Consider the following 13891-nt stretch of genomic DNA (forward strand, 5'->3'; position numbering starts at 1 on the left):
ATAGCATATGTACCTTTCTAAAAAAGTGTATTCAGTATGTCAATAAAGCTTTTGAGGAATTACTTTTTTCCCTAAAACACATAAAAGGTAGTATCTTTTGCTTTTCTTTCTCACTAAAAGTTTTTTTTTCTTCTTTTCAATGACATATTTTGTACAATTAGCTTGATTAAGTAGTGCTGCAACTATAGGATTAAATCAAAATAATTAAAAATTAAAAAAAAAAGACTTTCTTTAACACAATATTGTAGTTTTGGGGATTGAACAATCTCAGTAGGATAGTGTATTTAAATCTATTATGTAGATCTATTTATTATTACTCTTAAATATTGTTAATGTGTAATAATTTTCTTTATTGTAAAAAATTTCTCATTGTTCTGAAAAATTATGTATCTTATTTTTTACGAAACATGTTTACTCAAAAATATTCGTTTCATTCAAAAATTAAGTAAAATGTAAAACTATTAAAATGTGTGTATATATATATTTTACATAAAATTCTATATTCTTATCTAGGGGGGCGTAAAATTTTATGAAAATTCTATGAAATTGGTTGTAAAGCAGGTGTTCAATTTAATTTTCTAAATTGTGTATTAGCAGACCTCACCACTTCTATAATCACTTTTTTATTTTTAGGATTTGTTCTTGCTATTGAGCATCCTCATACTTATGTTGTTAAAGTCTGTCAATTGGTGAAGGGTAGGTATCTGTATATAAATATAGAACAAGTTTTATTAAAATGACAATTAATTTAACTTGACAGAAAACTCATTTTTAACACATTGTTGGCACAATCACAAACCTATCAATTAGGCTTATTCGTATTTTTGGCATGTTGCCAATAACATGTTTATTATCTTTATTTCTGGATATCAATTCATTACAAATTATGTATGATTATTGGATGCTTATTTATGTCTGTATTAAATTGACACTGATTTTTGTGAGTTTGAAGATTAAAAGTAAAATATACTTATTATAATTTTGTTTTGCTTTTTTTTTCTAATAGTTTTTTTGTTGCTGTTTTTAGAATTTTACTTTGCATTTAAAAATTGCAATTAAGTTATTTTTTTATGTGTGTAGCTCTTGTTCCAATGGTTTTTAAGCATCGTTTTCCAATCTTCCAACTTTTTAAAAAATTTTGTATCTCCATTTGTTAGTTACTTCTTTTGAACTACTAACAAGGGAAACTAGGGAAGTGTGACTCGCCAATTTTGAAATAAACTAGTGGGATGTATTATTGTATTAATAATTCCTTATGAGGAATTATTTTAGGGGCAACATTCGTTTCGGCCCATAGAAGGTCCTGTGAGAGATAAAAAACAATTCAATATATAGAAAAATCGGTATTTTATTACTTCAATGCATACTATTAGTTATTGTATTTGTCTCATAATGTAATTAATTGGATAATTAATTAATTTGCTAATTAATAAATTAATTAACATTCGTTTCGGCCCATAGAAGGTCCTGTGAGAGATTAGTAATAATTCAATATATAGAAAAATCAGTATTTTATTACTTCAAGGCAGACTATTAGTTATTGTAACTGTCTCATAATCCAATTAATTTGTAATTAATTGGATAATTAATTAATTTGCTATTTAATAAATTAATCAGAAAATTAATGAATTATTAATTAATTGTTAATTTCTTATTAATTGATTAATTGATTTACAATTACATACTCCAATTAATTTGGAAAGTTTTTTTAAAAAAAAATTTAAAAAATTTGATGTCAATTTTTTTTTAAAAATTAACCTAACAGGTTTTTCTGATAAACTATAGATATATAGAATTTTCGAAATCAATTTTGACTATAAATATGCATTATATAGTACGTAAAAGTACCACAAAATTAATTGGAGTATGAGATAATGACTAATAGTCTGCATTCAAGTAATAAAATACCAATTTTTCTGTATATTGAATTATTTTTTATCTCTCACAGGACCTTCTGTGGGCCGAAACGAATGTTTCCCCCTAAAATTATTCCTCATAAGGCATACATCCCACTAGTTTATTTCAAAATCTGCGAGTCACACTTCCCTAGTTTCCCTTGTAAGTGTTCTAACAAATGGAGTTTGTCTATTATTTATTGTATAACCTCGATTTAACGGTGGTTGTTGAACTGAATAAAAACATCGTACACCTAAGCAGGGACATGAAAACTGAAATTTAAATGTATACAAATTTAATTATATCTTGTTAAATACCTAAATAAATCCTTAAACTTAAATGTAATTTATTTAGCATAACTTGGATTATTTTAATGAAAATCTGATGTTTTTTGTTTGTTTACCTATTTTGTCTTAAAACATGGTGCATAGTATTTTTAAAAAGTGCTTAAAGGGGCTTATTTTCGTTTTTTAAAAGCCCTTAAAGGTGCTTTTTTTCATTGGATGATATTGTTAAAAGTTCTTAAATTTCCTTTTTCAAAAATGAGATTTTTTTTTCTTACCCTGTCTATTTTTGCCACATATTACGCGAAGGCACACTTTTCACATTATTTTATTCGACGTTGTCACAATTCATTCAACCTCAATCCATTTCATCCTACTGTTGGTCCATAGCGTATGAAAGCGCCCATAATTTTACATGTGTGATGAAATACTTGTGAGTCCGCTTGTGTGTCTACTGAGCTGAGTTCGGTGAGATTCTAGCTCTCTCATGTGCAACTCTGCAGCATTTTGCAAGATATTCTCAACATCGGGTTTTTTTTCCCACCCTCTGCAATGGAACTGAAAAATCTCTCGATCTTTTTATGGTGGCTAATATAATTTTAAAAAAAAGAGTTCTTTGTCAGAAACTAGTTGTTTTATCATGATCATGTAAAGTCTTTGAAAATTATTTTGCATGTTCTTAATTTATATAGTGCTTGAAAGTATTTTTTGAGTGTTTAAAAAGTGCTTAAAACAGGGATGAGATTTTTCCGCTTTTAAACGGATTTCCGCCTTTTTCGCTTTTGTCTCTCGAATTTCAGCCTTTTTATCAAAAACTCCGATTCTCTAAAAAAAAATTTTTTTAAATTAATATTTCGCCTTTTCTAAAAATTCAGTCGTTGAAATAAAATAATTATATTTATTTCCGATTTGATATATGATATATCCAACAGCTATTTTCGTATTTACACGTGATTTAAAAATTAGGCTTTGGATTCGTATTCACACGATTTAAAAATTATGCATCTTGATTCGTATTTACGCGATCTGAAAATTACGCATCGTGATTTGTATTTTCACATTTTTGAAATCCTATATCGAGTTTCATTCACGTGATTTGAATATCGTGATTTATATTCACGCGATTTTAAAATCCAAGATCGCGATTCCTGCAAAAAGTAAGTTTTTTTCTTGAATTAGTTACTATAAATGTGGCAGTTTTTCGATCGACAAAGGCATTACAACATCAGCGAAACTGGATGAGAATATGTTACTGATATTTTTGCTATAAATCACGATTTACTCACGTGAAAATTCAGCTTTTTTACCTTTTGGCCTATCTCATCCCTGTTAAAAGATGCTTATTTTTGGTTGAAATATATAGCTACGCACCGTGTAAAATTTACAATGAATTTTTTGACAATTATTAGACATCTTTTTCTCACTCTCGTTCATCATGTCCTAAAAAAAATAAATTTCAGCTTCTGTGTCATAACTGCTGCTTCATTTAATGGCAATGGTAAATCTGAAGATTCACAGTCTTCTTTATCACTACTAGATTCAATAATTTCTGCTATTGAAATGGTCTCTGTTTCACAAGTCATCAGACCGTTATCACATTGCGAATGCTCCATAAAGTCATTATCGGGCTCGACATTGTATTTTGAAATGCAGTTAGTATTCTCCTTGATCGGATCTTATGTATAACTATTTTTTCTGAAACCAATAATGATACAGTCTTTAGAAACATTTCCAGGCTGATAATTATTAAGTTTAAAGCTTCTAACACATTTATTTATTTTTTTATTTGTTGCAGGGTGCATAGCGTTTTTAAAAAGTGCTTAAAGGTGCTTATTTTCGTTTCTTAAGGGTGCTTTTTTCATTGGGTGTTTTTAAAAAGTGCTTAATTTTTCCTTTTCCAAAATAAGATTTTTTTTCTTTTCTATGTCGATTTTTGTCATGTATTATACAAAAGCGTATTTTCACATTGTTCTATTCAATGTTTTCCCGATTCATTCACCACAATCTGTTTCCTTGTACTCTCGGTTCATAGCGTATGAAAGCGCCAATAATTTTACGATACTTTTGGATTGTGTGCACAGATACTTTGTTTTTAATATCTTACTATTGCTGCTAAGGAAAAATCACTAACAGAGCAAAGGATTGTCTAATGAGTACCTAATTTAAAGTCCTTAACTTCTAAATTAAAAAAAAATTGCTTTTGAAGATTGAAAGCTTAGCAATGGTATTAATACCATAAGAGACATTTTTAATTTCCCTGTATTTATTAGTCGTTAATCAAGTATGGAAAATATAATTTATATTTCTAATACAGTTATGCCTCATAAATATGTGAAGTAATATATGTGTTTTTCTCAATTTATAGCCAGTAAAGATCTTGCCCAAACTTCTTACATAATGGCTACTACCAGGTATAGTAAAATCTTATTTAGTTTTATTGTTTTTTTCATTGTAATGTTTTTAATCTTCAATTAATAATTTTGTTTTTAGCTATCTTATAATAAATATTTATTTATTCTTTTTACCCATAAACTGTCAACCCCAAGCTGATTTTTAGGTGTATCCTGAGTACTTTCCGGCAAAGCAAACCGAATTTGCACTATTTTATTCAGTGGAAAAGCAAAGCGCAACAGGAAAATTTTCGTTGAAATGTACAGATCGGACGTGACGATTAAAAGAATAAATTAGTGTTTCGACCGAAAGGAGTTTCCTATCATTAGATTACTTTCGTTCTTGAAAGAGGTGGCTATTTTGGAGGGTTTTGAGAAAAAAAAACGTACCATCTTTTGTTGTTAATTAAAAAATTAATAAATAAATAAAGATAATAAAAATTGATGTATGAATTTTCTTTCAAAATAATCGATTTATGACTTGTAGTTTGTTCTTTTTTCTCTTCTTTTCATATCAAAGATCGATTGACATGAACAGAACATTACTTCCTTCTTTATAGCCAGTAATAATCACCTTCTATTACAACTAATACTATTTACTTTTTGCTGATATTAAAACCTCCTGTTAATTTTACAAAGTTAAAAAAAATTAACTTTTTTGTGAAAATAAATATTTAAAAAAAATATGTATTTATAAATATTGTTTAAAACTTTATAAATAAGCTTCTTCCTTTAAAGGCTGGTAACTAAACAACAGTATTTTTATATTAATTTTTTTATATTTGTTTTTCAAAAGCTCTTCATAAAATATGATTAAACTTTTACATCCTGTATTATCAGTCAGTACTCACAAATTCAAATTTCTCGTTAATTTTGTGTAAAAAAAGTAATATTCTCTTTGTTATACTTGATAAATATTCTTTTTATTCACTGTAAATAAAATAACAATAAAGTTTCTTTTGATTAAAAATTTTGCTTAATGTCTTTTTAGAGCTGTTAATGATCTCCACAAAATTTTCTTCACCTATTTTGTGATACTTTTTTGTTTGTAATAATTTTTATAGACAATTAAATAAAATTTCTGACACACTATTTTGAAAACTTGAATTGATTGCCTTGTCCAATTGAAATAAATTTAAAAGATCTTTACCAGATAAGTGGGAACGCTGTTATCTTAAAATCCGTCCTCATTACAATAAATTTCTTTAGTATTAAAAAAAAAAAATCTTTTCAAAGAAAGTTTGTCTTTTTCGATTTCCCAAGGGGGGGGGGAATTCCTATTTCCTACGCAGACATGGTTTAAAATTATATTAACGTGATGTGAAATCATGCATCACGATTCGTGTTTACAAGATTTTAAAAGGAAACATCGAGATTCATATATGTGCTATTTTAAAATCACTCTTTGAGATTCATATTCACACAATATAAATAAATGAAATTTTGCCTTGACATTTTTACTAAATGTTAATAACATTCTGTGGATAAGTGCTAATTTCAGGTATTTTTTCAATTATTTAAAGTGTTTTTGCACATAACATTTTTGGATTACTGTTTCATGCCTGCCAACTTTTGCTCTTTCTTCTGAGAATGGATTTTCCAAGTGCTTGTAAAACAAGTACCGAAAAACAATCTTACACCAAAATGCATTTTAACCTGGTTGAAATTCGCTATCCTAAACACTTATGCTTCTGTTGTAATTATTAGTATGTATTGGCTGTCAAACTCATTTATAATTATTAAAATTCTAAAAGCTTAATGGAATAACATGAGTTTTGTTACTACTCTAAATAGGAAAATAAAATCTTCCGGGAAAACCATAAGAGTCGGCAGCGATGCTATTTTCAGCTTTTTTAGTTTTTTAGTAAACTCATTCCTGTTGTATGAATCAATGTAGAGATTTATAGAAATTAAAACATTTAAGAATAAAATCTCCAATTTTCAAACAAATTTCACCAAAATGAAGTGGAGACAAAAGGTTTGGAACTCATTACTAGATTTGCTTTCAGAAAGTTTTTCATTTTTCACAGTCTACTCCGAACAGGATTGTTTCTCCTAAATAATTTTCTAAAGATCTTGGTTTAGCTTTTTTTTTTTTCCTCATTCAGGAGTATGTTATTTCCTTTTATGTTGGGTCTTGTGATCTGTTTGCTTTCTTTACTGGCATGTGCCTTTTTTATTTCATCACTTACCAATTAAAGGAATCCTTATAATACATTTATAACTTTGAATATTGATAATTAAGTTATCTATATTCCTAGTACTCCATGTATTATTATAACAAAAAGTAGATTACACACATTCTCATAAATTACACAAAATCATATAAACCTCCCCTTTCGGAAAAAAGCTATCTGTGTTTCAGGATAAATTGTTCGAAAGTGTGTCACCTCACCTTTTCTTTTCGTATAGTGGACCATTAAAACCAGAGATTTTGGTGTGGTGCAATGTAACTGAAATCATTATTATATTAATATTCTTTCATAGAAATTGCAAACCCTAACTCCCTGGCATATAGGGTTGCCACTGGCGACTAAAATGTAACTAGTTTTGTCTGAAATGTTAAAAAAGCAACTATTTTCTGGAAAAGGAGACTATCGGGAGACTTTTTGTACTCCTAGCGATGTTTTTTTTAAAGCATAAATTGGGTTGAAAACCTGCAGCACGCAACACACTTAATTTTTTCCCCTAAAAAATAAAAAATTTTGAACGGCAAATTTGAGTCATCAATTTTTAATTTGTTCGATTTGTACAGATTCCATTGTAAGTCTATTTTGTTTCTCAGTCGCCTTTTCAGTGGTTATTGCTTAGAAGTTCCACATGATTTTAAAAAATCCAATTTTTAATGCAATATTATGATGCGTGAATTTAGAAGGGAAAACTGTTTAGAAAGAGTATGTTTTTTTAATGAAAAATTAATTTTTTGAATGATTTCTAGTAATTAAAAATATTTATTTTTCTGCAAATATACTAATTGTTTTCATAGACTAGGACACTAACGTTTATATCAAAATTATCATATTTGCCTCCATCTTGTCTAAATGTTATGTTGTTATAGACAATTAAGTCATTTAATAAAACTTAAGTCATATTTTTGATGAGTTTTTGTTTTTATATAGGCAACTATTTTCATAGTTTTCAGCAACTATTTTCATGCTTTAGACTACTAAAAGCAACTATTTTGTTCATTTTTTTTCTGTGGCAACCCTGTTAATATTTCAATGAGACCCTACGGCAGAATGTTTCTGATTTTTTGCAACAAACTTCCCTATCACTCAAATCAAGAAATTTTTAATAGTAAAGAATATACGCGGTACTAATTTATTATAACAGAAGCGCCATAATATGACTGCTTATAACTTAAAAAAAAAAAAATTGTAAATGTAACACATTTTTGAACAATACACAAAAAAATATATTTATATATTATGGGCGATATTCTCATAGGTAAAATGGGGAAACAAAGATGAATTGTTTGTTTCCTTAGTCATCTCGTTTTTTTTTTTTTTTTCTTCAAAAGTCTTGAAATTCATAGCAGTAACTGCCAAGCAATAAAAAAAAAAAATCTAAGACAAAATCACAAGACTCTTCAAAAAAGCATTCTTGAAATGCGTGTTTCAAATTTGCAGTCAAATTTGCAGTTGTAATGAGTAATACCGTATTAATATCTGATTTTAAAAACTATGTTGAAATTAATTGCAATAATAGCCAAAAAAATCATTCAAAAAGGAAGAAAATCGCTGTGTCAAAGAGTAAATACTCTAATGCACGATTCAAATTTTCCATATTGCATGAAATATATTGGGATCCGTAAAAAACCATGTGAAAAATCAATCGAAATAGAACGTAGATACATGAGGCTTAAATTGAGTGCGTCAAAAAGTGATTATTCAAATGTGCAATTTAAAATTTACGGGTAATAATGTCGAATGAAAAATACCAGAACTTTAAAAACTTTATGGAAATCTGTAGCAATAACTGCTGAAAAGTCTATGAAACAGTCGAATCTGCACATTAAAAGTGAATAATCAGATGTGCAATTTGAACATGAAAAACATTGAGATATTTTTAAAACAAAACAATGTAAATATTTGTAGGGTGCAAATTGAACATGGAAAGAAAAGATTATTTAATTGTGTAACTACCACTTGCGTCGTAATAATTTTGTTATTTTAAAAAAATCATATTTCAATAGTAATAACTGAGTAATAAAAGTCATTGGGGTTCTAAAACTCTGGTGAAAATTTGCTGCATTTCTTCCCCCCTCCAGCATGTGAGAAAGGCAATCTTTTCGAAAAAATTCTTCGTATAAGGAAACCAAAATCTTCTGTTTCCCAGATGAAAACTCTTTCTGCAAGAACTCTATAACGTGTTCCAAATATGTAGGATTTACACTCTATATAAATTACTTTATTTAGGCACAAATAGTGAAAAGGATAAAATCAAATTAAAAGTTAAAAAGAAATTTACTGTAACTTGTAGTTGAACTTAGCAATTCAAAGCATCAGAAACTGAAAATACTTGATGTCTGAAGGTCTGGTTTCTTAGGACAAGCGCCTTATCTGGGCGTCAGCGGGACGTCAACGTCCCGCTGATGCCAACAAAATACTGGTTTGTTAGCTCAAGGCCTGGTTTCTTAGAACTAGCGCCTTATCTAGGCGTCAGCGGAAAGTTGACGCAGAGCTGACGCCAAAAAAATACTTTTTTGTTAGCTCAGCGTGAGCAGTCGGTCCAACGCAGACATTATCTCTCATTGCGCATGCGTTAATAACGTAAACAAATACTTATTTTGAACTTGTATTGACTTTGTTTTTGTCGACCAGTGTTTTAGAGAACAAATAATGACTTCGTCCAAGAAAAAACACATTATAGCTGAGCTAAATGAAGAGTGCTATATTTAATGAAGAAGCTATGTTTAATGTCAAAATCAAAATCGTGGCTGATTTCAATGTGCTGTTGGATGTTGTCCGCCATTGCTTCTGTGGCTAACGTCACGTTGTAATCCAACTGCAGTTGAGTTGGACGGCAATTGTAGTTCAAGATGAGCGTTCGATGACGTATACTATCAAACTCACATATGGACCAATCAGAGGTTAGCGCTGATTTCCAGCTGACGGCGTCCCGTCCTAAGAAACCAAGCCTTGAGAGAGGGGATTAAATGAAATTGCAAAAGCTAAAAATTGAATCGAAATACCAAATTTGGCCTGTTATCTTTTGTTTTTTGTCTGTCTTCCTCAATGAATTAGGATTTATCTTGGACACTTAAATTCTTACGTAGTTTGGAATCGCCTAATATTAAATCTATGTTTTCTAACGAAGACTCCTGTATTTTACAACTATTTCCTCTTTACCGATATATTCTCAAATTTCTCCTTATTTGCTGTAGAAATTTAAAAAAAAAATAAATAATAATTGGTGATAAAATATCCATTGGTGGCAAATATACTTCTCTTATTCCTCAACAGATGGTGCTATTGCCAGTCCTGCAGTATGTTGAGTTTAATGCCTTAAGGCAAGCCGTGATGGCTTAGGGGATAGAGTTTTTGCCTTCCAATGAGGCTAACCGGGTTAGAATTCCAGCAGTGACTTGTCTATACAAATTCTGCATCCTGCTTGCATAGACCACAGTGCTAACACAAAATATCTTCAGTGGTAGACAGATCACGGGTTAGAGCTTCTTTGCCATCAGGCTATCCATGGGAGGTTTTCGTGGTTTTCCTCTCCATGTAACTCAAATGCGGGTAGTTCCATCAAAAGTCCTTCACGAAGGCAAATTTCTCCCAATACTTGATCCGGGAGGTCCCTTATCTTCCGGATTATGTTCAAAATTACAAGGCTACAAAGATGAACATTAGTAGTCATAAACCCAAAATTTGGGTCTACTGTTCAATGATTGTTATGAAATAAAATAGTTTAAGTAATTATAAATAATTTTTTAAAAAAATCCTCTTTTAAATTAAGTTTTTTATACATATTTTTTACTTTGCTAAATGTAAATGCTTATATTTCCAATTTTGAATTTCTCTTCCTGACTTACATGATTATGCATGATGTATCAAAACTTTACCCGTAGCCTAAATAATGTCTCTAGTAAAATCTCCGTTATTTTATTTCTCCAATGTTGGCAGGTATGTACATCACAAGAAATCGAATCTAAAAAAGAACAATTAACTAACAGCTATAAAATTAGAACAAGAATCTTCATACATGTGAGACACATTCATGTAACTGAACATAATCATATGTTCCTTAAACTAGTCTTTTGATGCATAGCATAGGACTGCGTCTAATATCTTTGCCTCCTTCTAAAACAAATGTTATAATAAATATTAATCCTTTCAATTTATCACCCTGAGAAAAATTGTGGACTATATTTATAAACCCAGGATATAGTAATTAAAAAGGAACAACTAAATCTTAAAACTCTAATTTTAAAAAGTCTTATCTATTTAATCTCTAAATCTAAGTTGCTTATTACGAATTTTTTAAGAAAAAAAGTATCGCTGACCATGTTCCTACTTCATGCTTTCAATGAAGTTGTCATAAAAATACAGAGGAAATATCCAGAGGTAATGGTTACTTTCTAGCTCTGATTTAAAAAATTAACTTTTATTCTAAAATCTTGATTCTCATAGAAATATTAAACAGTTATGTTATACTATGCTTTGCCAACCTCTTCGCAACTGAGTTTAAATTGAGGCTTAGCAATTTTAAAATTCTGGAAATTCGACTTGTTGAATTGGGGAATTGTTTAGAAAATATACTAAAGTGATAGAGGTATTTATTGTACCTGAATTTATAAAATTCCTTGCAATTTTGAGTAATTTTATTAAATCTTAGATTCAAATTTTTTATATCATTATTTTGTATTAATCCAAGTCAAAATTAGTGAAAAATTATATTTAGCTTTCTTATACTTTGGTTATGAAATACAGCTTGAAACACTGGTATCTTTCTCTGTGTTACGGTTAAAATCTTTCAAATACCGCTCGCTTTCAACAATTAATTTTTCAAATTTGCTGTTATTTAGAACTCAGCGAAACAGTTATTTATCATAGAAATTTCTTACATTTACCAAATCAATTATTGATAAGTTTTTATAAATAATTTTTCGTTGTTGATTTTTTTCTTTGATACAAATATAATTCTGATAACCTAAAGATTTTTTTTAGTAACGATTAAACTTTTTTATAATTAAGAAATACCTAAATATGTTTTTGCTTAAAATAAGAGCTTTAGAAAAAAATATAAGAGACACTGTTGTCCCATTTTTATCAAGAGGGAGGAGGGAACTTAAAATATTTGTCAATTATGAAATTTATGTAGACATAATATTTTATAATAGCTAATCGAATGGTTGCTTATTATTTTTCATTTGTAATATTGTTTTAAAGATTTCGCAGTTTGTATCCACAACACATATGGACTCCTAAAAAATATTCTAGTCGTTGTGTCTTGGTTATAACGAGTTCATAAAAATAAAATATTCAGTCTTGGGATTTTTAAAGAATGTTTCCTTTTATCTATCCACAACATAAAAGATAAAATTCCTAATAAATATTTTGGTTCCTATGTATAGTAAATATTTCAGCTGCACGTTCATAATTTTTTTTTTTTTTAAATCAGTCTTTCGGTTTTCGAGGAATGGCACTCTTGTATCTCATTAATGTGAGGGATTGGATTAGATAAGACTCCTGAAATAATTATTTTTTACCTTATGTTATGAATTTGGAAGCATAATTTTCACCTCTCCTAGGATTCTTTAATTTTTTTTTCTTTTGTTTCCTTGCACTTTATTTTATTTGTTAGAAAAATTGCATTAAATAAATGTCAAAATCTTGCAAAAAAATTTCCTGTTTTGGGCAATAAATATTAATATTTAAAGAAATTAAAAATTAGCTCTAGTACTTATTAGTCACATTAAGCATATTTTATTTGAAAAATTTTTGTTCTTATCTAAATTACCAAAATAATAAAATCATAGCCATTAAGAAAATTTTTATGTGGCATCATTTAGTATTGACAAAAACAGGTTTAAAAAACAAGTGTAGAATTTCTCTGTTTTATGATTGTTTCTACACAAATTACTTTTTTAGTGCAAAAAAAAAGAAGCAATTTCTGTTTGAAATATTTTTTTTGTAAAACACTTTTTACGTATTCGTTTTTCAATACATCAAAAATTATTATACATTTGATTAGTCAGTAGGAAAGTAGTATATCTAGTTAATTTCAAATTGTAATTGGTTAAAAACTCTTTCAGTTTACGTAAGGTCACAAAATGTCTATACATTTTTTACGTCTATAACTGATAAGTAAGACTGAGCAATATTTATTACAGCTATATATATATAGTAGAACCTCGATTGATCGTTTCTCAAGGAACTATTTATAGCGAATTCTTTTACTATTGCATTTTTCCATTTGTCGTGGGTAGGTTGTGTTCAGTTGCAGAGTTTAAAAATAATGGTGAATTATTCATATGGGAAAACGATGTATGCAGGTCAACATGAAATAATTAATAATGACTTAAATATATATGAAGCAAATACTTAAAAATTAATAAATTTACAATAAGTATTAAAAATATTAATTGAAAAATTTATGTACTTGATGCATAAATATTTACTTTGTAAAAGAGATTAATAAGCACATATATTTATTTAAAATATTTGGGTATTTTGGTTTGAAAGCATACTTTTCTTTGAGGCTTTGCGTAAATATTTTCACAGGTTGAGATTTTTTTTCGCAAGCTTCATATGTATCACTTTGAATTTCTTCAGATTCTGCTGCCATTCAATTAAGTTTGTACTAAACTTTTCTATATTTCCATCAATTAATGCATATATATCAAACAGTCTGTCTGAGTTATTTTCCCCATAAAAATTAAAATCTTGTTTTTTCCACATCATTAGCATCAGAAGTTACTGTTTTTTTTTATCAAATGAAATTCAATATATATATTTCTTTAATGTCAATAGCAGTTTTGAACTATAGACGACACAGTAATCTGCTGATTTAAAAAATGATATTAACAGGTTATCAATATTATAAGAACGACATTTGTGATAAGACAAATGAAACAAGACCCTGCAGGAAAAAACATGCATCGACGATTGATCAAGGTTCGACTGTATATAGTTTTCTACTATAATTGGAAGCAAAAAATCATAGCATTTGTTAAAACTGAATTTTGAGCATTAAAAAGGTAACTTTCTTAAAAGCAATATGTGGGCATGTAGCAAGTAAAATCATTTGTAAAAGTTAAGTTTTTATTTTTGTACAGATGTAGTATTGAAATGCCAGTCTTTAACTTTACTAAAT

The 13891-nt window shown here is 28.5% G+C and overlaps 1 protein-coding gene across 4 annotated transcripts in view; it reads left to right on the plus strand.

Moving 5' to 3' along the window:
- LOC107445449 (uncharacterized) overlaps positions 1–13891 on the plus strand; it is a 41292-nt gene that overhangs the window by 16872 nt on the left and 10529 nt on the right. For 2 of the 4 annotated variants that reach the window (XM_043045676.3, XM_071187650.2), the window contains 2 exons: positions 634–696; positions 4546–4591. In XM_043045676.3, coding sequence (XP_042901610.2) covers positions 634–696; positions 4546–4591 — 109 coding nt within the window. The remainder of the gene's footprint in view (positions 1–633; positions 697–4545; positions 4592–13891) is intronic. The other 2 variants (XM_087158896.1, XM_087158897.1) reach the window with 1 other exon arrangement.

Source organism: Parasteatoda tepidariorum, chromosome 3 (assembly GCF_982258835.1).
Source record: "Parasteatoda tepidariorum strain Cologne lab strain chromosome 3, Ptep-v5.0, whole genome shotgun sequence".
In the NCBI taxonomy this organism is placed as follows: domain Eukaryota; kingdom Metazoa; phylum Arthropoda; class Arachnida; order Araneae; family Theridiidae; genus Parasteatoda; species Parasteatoda tepidariorum.